The sequence below is a fragment of the Scomber scombrus genome, chromosome 1 (assembly GCF_963691925.1).
Source record: "Scomber scombrus chromosome 1, fScoSco1.1, whole genome shotgun sequence".
Classification (NCBI taxonomy): domain Eukaryota; kingdom Metazoa; phylum Chordata; class Actinopteri; order Scombriformes; family Scombridae; genus Scomber; species Scomber scombrus.
Genome location: NC_084970.1, coordinates 9,553,879 through 9,566,678, shown reverse-complemented (window position 1 = coordinate 9,566,678; position 12,800 = coordinate 9,553,879). Strand labels below are relative to the sequence as shown.

Here is a 12,800-nt window from a genome sequence, read left to right as displayed (position 1 = left end):
TTTAGTTATCTGGTTAAAAAAAATCCAAATGTGTGTCTGTGTGACATGTAGAGCTCTGAGAGAAAGTTGGGGGGGGGGGCATTTTAAAAACCTATGAATCAAATTAACAAACAAATATTCTCCCAGATGACAACATTCATGAAAATATGTAAATGTGCCTATTGTTCATGATAACTTTTACTTTGCGGTGCCTCCCTCAATACAGCAAGGAAAGTGTCTGACTTACCTTGAAAATCCTCTTTCACCCACATTGCTTTAAGAGATAAAAACAAAACAAAAGTCTTTCAGTGAATGAATTGAGTACAATTATATAGAGATTATTACCAATGTGATGAAAAAAAATCCTGTAAGTCATTATAAGGAGAAATGTTCTGTATTTCAAAATAATGAAAAACCAAGATTGTAAATCAATTTAAGACCATTTTGTTTTATGATTTATTCTCATTTCATCTCCCCCCAATTTATGTTTGTCACCTCATGAATTAGCTTGAAAATGACTGAACAGTGCCATCTTCAGGCATTATGCCACTAACTCTTTTGAAGTCACTATTTTGAGAAAGTTTATCATTATACTTACAGGATCCTTTTTCATCACACTGGTTGAAATAGGCTTCCATACAATTCAATGAATAATTGGTTTAATTAAAAGCCTTATATGAATTATACAGAATGATTTTGAATCTCAAGAAGCCAAGTTCAGACTGACAAATAGCAATGTGTCAAAATCACAGCGTTTTTTTAGGGCGTACTCACACATGCCTTATAGAGCCTTGTCAATTATGCAACGCAGCAATTTAATGGGACAGTTGCATCATTGACGTCACGGTTAGCAATCACACTAGTCAAATGAACTGGACTTCAGGGGTCAAACTTGCTTGTGCAGGGTACGGACCACCTGGTGTGAGTACGCCCTTAGCTTCAATGTGGCTACTGCACTTATACAGCACATATGCTCTCAGAGAATTCAGTTTTTGCAGCAGGACAGTTTAATGTCATCATCACATGCAGGTAGAATACTTTGTGGCATTTCCAGTGATATTCTACAGTTTGATTTCTAAGAGTTGAGACAGAAGAGCAAATTACTGCCTCTGTAACTTTCCAGTGTGGTAAAATCCTGCATCTGTAATTTTTTTTGACACTGTGCTACAATCAGTCCTACAAGTGATAAGTGAGTTGATTATGAACAGGCGGACATACTTCGAGTCATTGCAGGACAGATTATCAAAGAAGGACTTGGTCTTGTCATAGTAACATGTGTTTATCACAGCCTCTTCCTCCTCAGTGGTCCCCTCAGTAGCTGGATGTTCTGCGTCAGTTGTTTCTTCACCATTCACTGCCTTTTCAGTCTTGTCATCTGTGGTTTGGTTAGAAAAACAAAATAGTTTTTGGATCAAACCACTAATTTGTCTTTTTCGCCATTCAAGGAGATTCAAAGACCATCAATAAATATTAACTCAAGCAAATTATATTATACAATATGATCCAGTATCAAGCCAACATTTACTTGTACCACAGAAAGGCTTGTGGCTGCAAACCTGAATTCCTTCATTTACATGAGTTTTCACAAGCAGATATAGTGGTATGATAAAACATTAAAAACAGTTTAGCCCTTAAAAAAAACCCCAAACAACTACACCCGTCACCTGATCTATCTTTAAGTTATGATTCACCTCCACATTTGGGACAATATGTGTGTATAAAAGTGTGCTGGGTCCTATACCTTTCAGTTTGAGCTTGGTCTGAAGCTCTTTGTCAATCTCATCTTTGTGGAACTGGGCATTGGCGGTCTCAAAGTCAAAGTCTTCTTCAAACTTCATGGTGCCATCCCGACGCAAATTCACTCTGCCTCTGCTGCGGTTTCCTCTTCCACGGCCGCGGCGGATGAACTGAGCACCAGCTGAGAAGATGAAGAATTGATATCCCATTATGAGTTAACAGCTACTACAAATAATGAAGTGAAATGAATCAAATGTGTTTATATCTGTTGTTAAGTGAAGCTACTTACCAGCCTGATGCTTGTTGGGGTCACGGTTTTCAACAGCACCATGTTCATGATCTGGCTGTGACACTTTCTGAATCTCAGGAGCTGAACAGCAAGAGACACAATTTATCATCAAAGTGTTAATGCTCCAACACAGATGCCGACTGTGCGGGTTAAGCCAGCTTTTCTCTGTTTGTTCAACATGTAAACAATCTAAACTCCAAAGCTGAACTGTGTATTTAGTTCTCTAGAGGACTTTGTGCTCAGCTATCTCTTCTACACTTAGATATAAAAGCCTAATTGCCTCATAGATTTTTCAACGTGTCTTTAACAGCAATGGTCATTAACATCAGTACTCTGGAGGAACTTTTATCAGTGTGAAATTAATCATGACAAGCCCAGCAGGTCTCTTTACCTTTTCTCTGCTCCAGGAGGTCTGGAGGAGGCTTCTGGCTGCCAGTGGAGATGCTGGTTGGTCTCGGAGCTGCCACTGCTGCCTGACTCCTCTGTCCTACAGGTGCAGGTGGAGCCGGGGCAGCTGATGCAGGGGTGGAACTTTTTGTTAAAGAGTCCAGCTGAGGACTACTGCGTCCAGCTAAAAAAAGAAAAGAAAAGAAAAAACAATGTGATGATGATTCTCAGAGGCAGAGTAGTTTGTCTTAAAGAAGCTGTCAGAGGTAATCAGTTTTGTGATGTACTGAATGTTTAAAGCTGCTACATGACATACATCAGTGTCAATGTAGCAAAATATATAAATAAATGCCTTCTCTTTGAGCTCATTCGAGCTTCAGCAAAACAGTATATTAGGAACCTGTTGCATCATTTTCTCTACTAATCCCAGTTAAACACATAATGGGGTTCAGGTGTGCAGCAGGAAATTCAAATGGTGACATGCAGCTGTGCTCTATTCAAATCAACAAGAATCAGCTGCTGCTCCCGATTTGAGACACTGAGCACATTGAAAGTTTGAAAACTGTTCAACTGTTTAAATAGTCATCAGAAATAACTGTAGCATTGATGTGAAACCGATTCTCTGTGTTCTAATCTTAGCATTAACCTGCCACAGCCAATCAAACATGAACATGCAATACACCATGTTGACTTAGTGTGGTGTGAAATGAAGGGTTTTATTGGCCAGGGTCCTGCAGACATGTGGTCCTACACATTGATGGCTTTGTTTTAACTTTTTATAGTGATTAGTTGCCTTTACTTTTGTCACAAGTTGCATTAGTGTGAGGGACATTCTGACAACTCTCCTTTTAGGTGCTTCCTGTAATTCCACACAGTAAACAGACACTTACCTACTGCAGCAGATCCAAACTGCTGAGCTGCAAGTGGTGCAACACCAAACTGACTGTATGGTGGAACAGGGGCCCTGCTGAAAGGAGCATAGGATCCAGCAGACTGGAATGACGATGCTGAAGCAGCATTGCTGGATCCAATTGATGACTAGAAAACAAATACACCGTCAATTGAAAAAAAACATGACAACACAGACTGTCAAAAACAGTACTTTAACAAATGTCCTTGCACGTAGGATAATACATTTATGGTCCATTCATTCCAGACCATTGACAAAAATAAATTCATTACCCTCAAGACATTATGTGCTATATTGTTCGTCTACAACATAACTACTAAACAGAGTGTCATGGTTGCACATGTAAACCTACATCAGTTTAATTTACTACACAGCATCTTTACTGCTATGTTTCATGACAAGATGCATGGTCTTGCATTCAATGAGCCTCAGTGAGGTGCAAGACTGTTTATGATTATTGGCACAATAAAAAAATATTATTATGTTATCAGCTGCAAATTTTAATTTAATAAATGTTGACGTGTGGAGCTGGAGATGTTTTCAGTCTGATTACTGTGTCAGTTGTGGAATAATATTTGTTCAAAGGGTTAAGTGCAAAAATGATTTAATATTCATATGTACTTTATGAGCAATTTATGCATTGAAATGTGACTGGCTATGTTCCTAACATATTGCTTATGTTGCATTCAATATCCATGCATGAAATGTGTGTTCTTGAGCCATTCACTGAAATGCAACTTTATAATAGCAAACACTTGTTTTAGCATGAAAAGCACAGCTGTAATCAATAGCATAAATTAACGATAGCTGAATTCAGCTGTCTCTGGCAAACTGGCACACTTAATATCTGGAACTGAAGCAACTACATGAAATTAAGCAATCATTTATTGCATTATTTACACATGTGCTTCTCCTATTATGTTATGTCAAATTGTCTTCCATTATAAAGGCTAACTGGGTAGTCTTTTAACAGTATATTGACAAAACTCCCCAATTTAGATAAAATAAAAATTATGATACCATACTGATAGAACTATCTGCAGTATCAAATTTTTACATTTGCCCTCATTAACTTTTTTTGTGCAAATCTTTTAAACTCTGACCACATTTGGGAAAAGTCATGGACGTGCATAATAAAAATATTTGCTTTGTAACAAGTATCAGCCATGGCCAGACATTAACCTCAAAGAAATGACCAATGCTCTATTATAACATTCGTAGAAAATATGCAGAATTTACAAAATGACTTACTTGAACTATTGCAGGGTCCTGAGGCAGGGAGCTAGTGGCTTTGGGAGGCTCACAAACTGTCAGGTCTTTTATATCACTCCCTCTAAAGATGATATACTCAAACACTTCCTCCCGAGGTGGAATAGGCCGGTCGGTGGGACGATCTTCAGTGCCAAAAGAGCGAACTGTTGGGAAAGTTCACAGGATAAATGAAATTAATTAATACTGTTAGTCTTTTTGTTGAGGGTGAGTAGATTCAAGGTAGATGCAATGAGCAATATATACACATTTTATGACTGAGTGTCCATAACAGAAGTGATATGGTGTGATTTTAATTCACTGAATTGGGATACATAATTTTGCTGTTCAAATGTACCATATTTGAACTCAAACTACAAAGTCATGAATGACCAAGGTTTCTGAAATAACTAACATATCATATTACATGTAGGTGGGATAATATTTCTAGCTGGTATTGTTCACTTGTATTACATAACCACTGACTCCTGCCAACAATGTGAGAGCGAAGCTTTAGAGCACAGAAATAAATGTGACTTAAGTAAAACTCTCAGGTGTTGGAGGAGGCTAAATGCTACAGAAAGTTCAACTATGAGTCACTAATCACACGCTAAAGGGAACCTTGCTAACAACCCATGATTTAAAACTTTGATATTACATGTCTGGGAGCAACGGGACATCGACTTTCTCTCATGTGTCACTTTATACTGTGTAGAAAGAGGCTTGTATTCATCGTTAGCTCAAACACAACGTAAACAAAGGACGCACAGCGGTAACTCGCGTCAGAGCACCACTTAGCTAAAAGAGCTAGCTAACATAGCTAACTACGACGAAATTTACTCACCATTTCCACCGTGTACCACTTCTGTAAACCAACTTATACAGTTTTTTACGACTGTAGTCCGCTTTTTGGTCATTAAACTTACCTTTAGCAAGAGCTACTGTCGAGTTTTCAGTGTCAATGGTGTACAAAATTCCTTCGTAGCGTATCTCGGCCTTGGAGATGAGGCTAATTTTGCTGCCAATGTACGGTGTTCCTCCTCCGCTCATGTTTGTTCTCTTGGTTTAACAATAATTCAGCAAGATGTGTTTCTTTCTATCAAACGAGAGGTCAGGTGTGTTATTTTTCAGAGTTGTAGTTTTAAGAGTGCATTACGTGGATCAGTAAACTGCGCCGTGTCTGAGCTGCTCTCTGATAACACCACACAGGGCCGCTTCACGCTGCTGCTCCGCCCGCCGCTCAGCATGCTGGGAGGAAGGCTGCAGCGTCCTCTTCCTTTTTATTCATTCATTTCTTTGGCAACTTTACACCAGCTTGTCTGTCCAACTTCAGTCTAATAATATAGTTCAATAGATAAATACATACATAAATACAGTGAAAAGCTCATAGTTGAACAGTTTTTGCTTGTAAAGTCAGACATTGGGGAAAAAATGTATTTGTTTGTTTTTTCACTTCAAAATTTGGATTTGTGAATATTTGCATATTTATAATCTCAGGAACTTCTGCATATTGTACTTTTATATATTGTATATTTATTTACACAAATACCTAATATACTGTAATGAGTAGTTTATTTATTATATTCTATGTTGTCTTATTTATTGTTGATTCTATTTCTAGTACACTATCACCCTTACTTTTTTCCACTGTACTGCTGTGTCAAATTGAATTTCTCCCAAGGGGGATCAATGAAGATACAACTTGTCTTATCTTATTTTTATTAAAGAAAATGGGCACATTAATGAGCAAATTAATTCAATAGAACTACGAGCAGAGTTTCTTGCCATATTCAAGGATCAAACAATACATTTTCCCAAAGTGATGTAAAGTAAGAGTGGACATGATCAGCAATACATCATGACAATTTTCTCCACTTGTTTTGTATGCTGGAAAGACCACTATAAATATACCAGTGTTTCTCTCATCCACGTATTTTTTGACTTTGTGTAAATAAGTTAGTTGGATAAAACCTGTGAAGCATTTTAAATGATATCCCTTTGACTTTGCTAGTGAAAAAAAAAGAAGAAAAATGTGGCAACAGCCCAAAGCCAATCCCAACAAATAGCAAATGTGGACCAACATGATAAGGCTGAGGGTTTACTAATGATGTATTATTGAAAAAAGTTGATGGATGCATTTCTATTCTTAGTTCCCAATGAAAACGTTTTCCCAGCAGTTGTTTCAGCTGCATCTATCAGTATTGGCTGATTGCCATTTGCCATCTTGTTCCTCTTATTGCTACTTCTTCTCATTCATGACAAAGGGTGGTGTGTAGCGACTATATAATGACTGATGATCACATATGGACTGCACATGCAGTTTAGTTCATTTTTGCAGTTACTTTTGTGGGGAACAAATTAGTCAATTAATCAAAGAGGGTGCTTAACACAGGTTTGAGATTGAACTGTTTCATTATATCGCGATATTACACACGATCAACTATCTCTACCCTGCCCCCATATTATATATAATTATACATAGGCTTTACTCTTCAAGATTTTAATAATCAAGTTGTTGGATTATTAATTATAAAACTAAACATCTTGGGAAATTAGAGAGTATGTCATGGGTGCCTCATCTCTAATTTTGTACACTAATACTTACTAGCACAGACTTTTGACCCTATTGAAAAGGCCTAAAAAACCTTTCTATTCAAGGCTTTTTCATCTTTACGATATTAATACTGTAGCACTTGTTTTAGTATACTACTAATACTACTACTACTACTACTACTACTAATAATAATAATAATTATAATTATAATAATAACAACAACAACAACAACGACTACAATAATAATAATAATAATAATAATAATAAAAATAATAATAATAATAACAACAACGATAATAATAATAATTTATTTTTTAGGATGGCCCCCTGATCTAATGACGTCAGATACTTTCCCACAATGCCTAGTAACACGCAGGCGCACTGTAGAAAAAAAAAAAAAAATTAAGACAGAGATCTGTGATCAGAGATGGCGGGCGCCTCCGACCCCCTGGAAGATATGCTCTTTTCAGAGGTGGATGAAAAAGCTGTGAGCGACCTCGTAGGCTCATTGGAGTCACAGCTTGCCGGCCAAAGCAACCCAGCGGGTAAAACAGACGCAAACGGAGGCGCTGGCTCGGTGGCCCCCGCTAACCATCATATAGGAAAAACGCTGCCAGCTCCGGTGGGCACCACAACACTGGAACAACAACAACAAGGACGGCGGAATAAACCAGAGATGCGCCAGGATATCAACTCGAAAGACACTAGCCCGGATACAACTGTCCCCTCACCTTCTCTGGGCTGTACGCCGTCTCTCTGCGAGCCCTCCAACACCTCCTCTGCCTGTGTGAACGCCAGCAGCAGCAGCGGGTCGCAATCACATGGAGCATCCATCAAAACACTGGCTGCATCTCGGGGGTCAACTTTGGCATCCCCGCCGGCCAGCATCAGCACCGCAGCCGGCCGGGGATGTAAGGTTGCCCCGGGCACAGGTGAGACGTCAACGGAGGCTAACCTGTCGAGGAAACGCATAAGCACGCCGCGGAGGAGCGCTTCAGCTCGGATAAAGAGTTTGAACGGCGCAGCTGTAACGACGAGGAGGAACAGCAACACGGCGGTGACCGAAACCGTCAGCTCAGTGGACACCAGTGCGGCTACAACAAACTCTGCTCGACCGGCGGTGACATCCTCTATTAACACTTCGACTTTCACCTTATCCAACGCCAGTCTGCCTGCAGGTCGGTCGGCTTTTGCTCTGGACCGGGGGACTCCTACTATCGCTCTGCATAGACTCCCCAGTCACATTGTAGCGAGCATAGCCCAAAACGGAAACGGGACCAGTGTTTCGGCCTTGGTCCAGCAGGGCGCTCGTATAGGACCCATCACCTCTTCATCCTCACAGGGGAACCACAGCAAACCGCTCACAGACACTGGGGCTTCCAAAACAGACGATTGTCAGTCCAAAATTGTAATGTCAAGCCAGTCTGGTGGTGTCAACTCTGTAATAAACACTGTCTCCTCTGTGTCTTCTGTTACCACACCAACAACAACTACTACTACTACAATTACTACAGCAGCAGCTGCAACAACTACAACGACAACCGAGCCTCTGAGCTCGACCACAGCTGCTTCTGGTCTTACTGGGGTGGTAACTAGTACTGTATGTGGAACTGGTCAAACTACAACAGTGACTACTACTACTATGAGCATGGTCAGGCCCACAGCTGCCTTTCCGACACCTGCTGTGGCCGCCACTGCACAGTCTCAACCCCGTCCTGGACTTACAACAGCTCAAAGGATTGTAGCACCGCAGCTCATTGTCAGACCACCTCAACAGCAGACGACCATTCAGCTACCCCCTGGGTTTACCATCCCACCGGGTAAGGTTTGCAGGAGGGGGAGGAGAGCAGCAAGAAGTTGTGGCTTGCTTACACGTGTGTTATAATAACCATACCTGAGGCTCACAGGTTTGGTACAGTGATTGTTTGACTGTCTTCAGGATGAGGAGCTTGTGTGTGTGAAACTGTGTTCTTCTACTATGTTTGTTTGTATACTGCAGTGACTATCCTGTGTGCATATTGTACGTGCCATAGGATGGTGAATATTCCTGAGGTAAAATATACCTTTTGATATATGCACTTAATCACAGTAGCTGTACTGTGAAGCATATGTGGCCCCAGGGGGAATCAAACCCTTCGCCCAGCAGTTTTAGCGCTACAGTGTGCCAACTGAGCGGTGCAAAGTATTAAATCTACACCAAGCATCTCTGACAGCTCCATAACACATCATTAAACCACAAGTGTGAACTAAGAAAAGTAAGAATAAGACAAAACTTCCATGAACTTTGCAGTGAAACTGTGTCAAATTTAATTTATGTTCCTTTTAGTCATCTAGCTGATGCTTCAGTATTTTTCTTAAGAGATCAAACTTTTTTCTGTCCGCAGGAAAAACTGCACCGTGCTGTCATGAATTTGCTGTCAGCAGAAGACAGTGCTCTTTCCAGTGAAATCAAATTGAAATTTGACCACCAATGTATTCATATACCACATACTGTTAACAAAATACCACATACTCAAGAAGGCATCTGAAAGTTATATATATTCTATTAAATGGCAGCTACTGTCATGACTGTCACCACAGTTTCAGTTCATATCCAAGAGCAATAACTTGAAGTCAGTGCAACCACATCAACAACTTCAAATGTACACTCATGGTGCATAAAGACAGTATAATATATGCCATAGCTGGCATTCAGTACCAGCTACAAAAAGTTGTACAAGGTGCCCAGAATCATAATAAATGTTTTAAGACAGTACAGTACAGTGATACATACAGTACATGCTTTAAATACAATAGCTTATAATTCTAGTGTCATGCTGCCCGAGAAAAGGCAGCTTAATCAGCGGAGACCTGTTGCCATCCATGCAGTCAAAATCTGCACTGACAGTGTCTTTGTATTGTTTCCTGGTTGCTGTACGTTAAGTTGGGATGTTTTGTGAAGCTCTGATGAAAAAGCAGTGCTCACTATTGCTTTAATTCATTGGAGCATTGTGTTCCCAGGAAATGTTGTGCATTGATATTTTTTGTAATGTTCAATGTTTTTTGTGATGCTGCAGAATTATTGAACTACGTTGTTCTAAGATCATGAAGTGTATCAAAGGCCTTGTGTAGTCGTCCAGTTATCTTACATTTCCCGTGCAGTCATCAGCTAGAACGTTGCAGCATTTTGGTTGCCCAAATTTGGCTGGCATCTCAGGCAGGTAGCTGACCTCCATGAAGGTCCTATTCTGCCTTATAGTGGCAATGGCAGGTAATAAATGTGGACAGCGGTTTGTGAGAGTTTGTGTGCTGCACCACTGTTTTGTCTTAAGTGCTGTTCTTAGTCATCTAACCTGTGGAATAAAAGGCTCAGTCAGACAGTCAAGACTATGAATTAAGAATATGCTATTAATCTTTGACTTCATGTCTTTTTTACTTCATGGAAATTATGTGAAGATAAACAAATGTGTAATAAAACATTTTATCTTGACCTGATATGGGCTACTTTACAAGTGTGGCACTATAATAATGGCCAGCAATCCTGGCCTTTTATAGAGAGAAAAGAGTCTGGGTAATTTGCTCATGATCACAGCTTCAATGAAATCCCTAAACTGGAGACTCTCATTTGTGCATTATGATATCCAGCAAGGTCCAGAGGGTCTGTTATTTTCTATAACAGGATCTCTCAGAGTGTATTATTACACATATACCAAGGCTACAGAAGAGGCTGTGTTAAAATCATAAATTTTTATTTCTAATCAGCATAATCCATGCTCCATCCCACCTACTACACTCTGTCCATCATAAATGTACTCTGTCATCTCCAAGTTCAAGTGAGTTCATTGCTGGCTTGGCTGCTAAAGATGAAATTTGTTGACAATAAGAAAAATATAGAAAATCTCCAGCTTTATCTTTTAAGTGTAGTGTAACCAGTACTCCTATGCTGAATGATAATACTTTAAATTGTGTTAGTTGCCAGTTAGTTGATATTGTACTTTAGTGGTTCACATTCCCCAACAAATTTGCAATTAATCAAATTACCGAGACCAACTGACATGCAGTGAACCTGGGGCTACTGGGGCCCCTCTCGGCCCAGGGGCCAGCGAAAGTTGCCCACTTTGCCCACTAATTATCCAGCCTTGTTTAATGAATTGTTTCTGTGTGGTTCCATTTAATGTAGTATTAGAATGATCTTTAAGCTGAATATTGCATTCTTCTCTCAGTCTTAACATTGTAATGAAATGGTTTTGTCACTGCGGAAATCCCACTGTGTATTTCCTGTTTTGTAACAAGACTAATTTGCTGGTTTAAAAGAACACCACTGAATTCTCACTGGCTGCTTGTTAAGAGTATATGTTTGCTATAACTATTTAACCCCCCAGTTTGAATTGTGAAGCACAAGACACTCTTAAAATGATGCTTGAGTATCTGTACAAGTGGATAATAAGTCCACAAAAACTTGACATCCAACTCCCAAATTTACACTGTTTCCAGTTAAAAATGATAATACAACAACTCATTTGTTAAGGTAATGTTGATTCAGCTTTATAGTCATGTTATAGACTATAGGTGATGGTGCTGTTGAATTGTATTGCATTATATGGAGGGTAGACTGAACTGTATGTGCATTTGGATAGTCACTAGAACCTGCAGTGTGTCTAAGATGTTACAGTATGTCCTCTAATTAATCTCCCCTGTGGCTCCTCAGGGATGGTGCTGGTGCGTACGGAGCTGGGCCAGCTGGTGATGGTTCCTCAGCAGGCTTTGGCTCAAGCACAGGCTCAAGCTCAGGCTCAGGCCCAGAACAACATCTCCCCACGACCTGCCACCCCCACCACCGGTGCATCCTTCAGAGTAACGACTCCACAGGTAAGAGTCTGCTACAGAACCCACGTGGTAGCTACCGTACTGCGTTAAGACTTGCATCAGTAAGACCAGAGCACACAGTGTTACTGCCATAAAATGTTTCTGTCCAAACAAACAAGACGAGGAGAAATCTAAGAGACAGTTTAGAGGCTGTTTCCGGCTGTACCAGATAAATACACGTGATATGAACAATATCAGTGAATGATCTGGTTTTGTTCCATGCCATACATTGTTTGGCCTGTGTGTGGACATGTGACATCAATGTTTTTGTTTCATTACTGTGTCATGGATCAAATGACAGATCATCTGATTTGTCTGTCCATTCGGCTGTCGCACACAATGGGCTTTACTCATGAAGCTTTCCTATTCTCAGATATAATTTCAGCTGGTTCAGTGTCATGTAGAGAGCAGCAAATCAGTAGTGTGTGACTCAAATGCAGAATTGTCTTATTTTCTTTTTTTTTTTTACAAATAAGAGTAATTTAAAATCAGAAACAGTTCAAATTGACGACTGCAACATAGACAACAACTAGATGACATGCCATCTGGATCGACTTCCTTTTCCTGCACTGCAACATATGAAGTCATTTTTAAAAAAAGGAATATTTTCTTGTTTCTTTAGTCCTCTATGATAGTAAACTGAATATCTTTGAGCTGGTGGATGTGGGCTGGATTTCACACAACGCAAATATCAGTGACATAAGCCTGTCTAACAAAAATAAGCCAGCTGTGTAAACTCAGTTGGACTTTTTAAAGCCGGCACTGTATCACTAGAGCAAACAATGGATAAGAAAAGGATCAGGCTTTGAAGTATGAAGCCAATACGATTCATCAAAAAATACTGAAGTAAA

The 12,800-nt window shown here is 39.8% G+C and overlaps 2 protein-coding genes across 3 annotated transcripts in view; one reads left to right on the top strand and one right to left on the bottom strand.

Moving 5' to 3' along the window:
* lsm14ab (LSM14A mRNA processing body assembly factor b) overlaps window positions 1-12,800 on the bottom strand; it is a 137,669-nt gene that overhangs the window by 3,062 nt on the left and 121,807 nt on the right. The window contains exons 2-9 of one of the 2 annotated variants that reach the window (XM_062420027.1): window positions 5,477-5,617; window positions 4,554-4,717; window positions 3,283-3,430; window positions 2,397-2,576; window positions 2,006-2,086; window positions 1,721-1,897; window positions 1,198-1,354; window positions 227-253 (exon numbers count right to left, since the gene is read on the bottom strand). In XM_062420027.1, the coding sequence (XP_062276011.1) occupies window positions 227-253; window positions 1,198-1,354; window positions 1,721-1,897; window positions 2,006-2,086; window positions 2,397-2,576; window positions 3,283-3,430; window positions 4,554-4,717; window positions 5,477-5,600 (1,058 nt within the window). In that variant the 5' untranslated portion in view covers window positions 5,601-5,617. Of the gene's footprint in view, window positions 1-226; window positions 254-1,197; window positions 1,355-1,720; window positions 1,898-2,005; window positions 2,087-2,396; window positions 2,577-3,282; window positions 3,431-4,553; window positions 4,718-5,476; window positions 5,788-12,800 lie in introns of those variants that run through there. The other variant, XM_062420028.1, reaches the window with a different exon arrangement.
* Window positions 7,532-12,800, top strand: part of LOC133981316 (transcription initiation factor TFIID subunit 4-like) — an 89,695-nt gene continuing 84,426 nt past the window's right edge. The window contains exons 1-2 of the mRNA XM_062420023.1: window positions 7,532-8,924; window positions 11,792-11,952. Of these exons, the coding sequence (XP_062276007.1) occupies window positions 7,532-8,924; window positions 11,792-11,952 (1,554 nt within the window). The remainder of the gene's footprint in view (window positions 8,925-11,791; window positions 11,953-12,800) is intronic.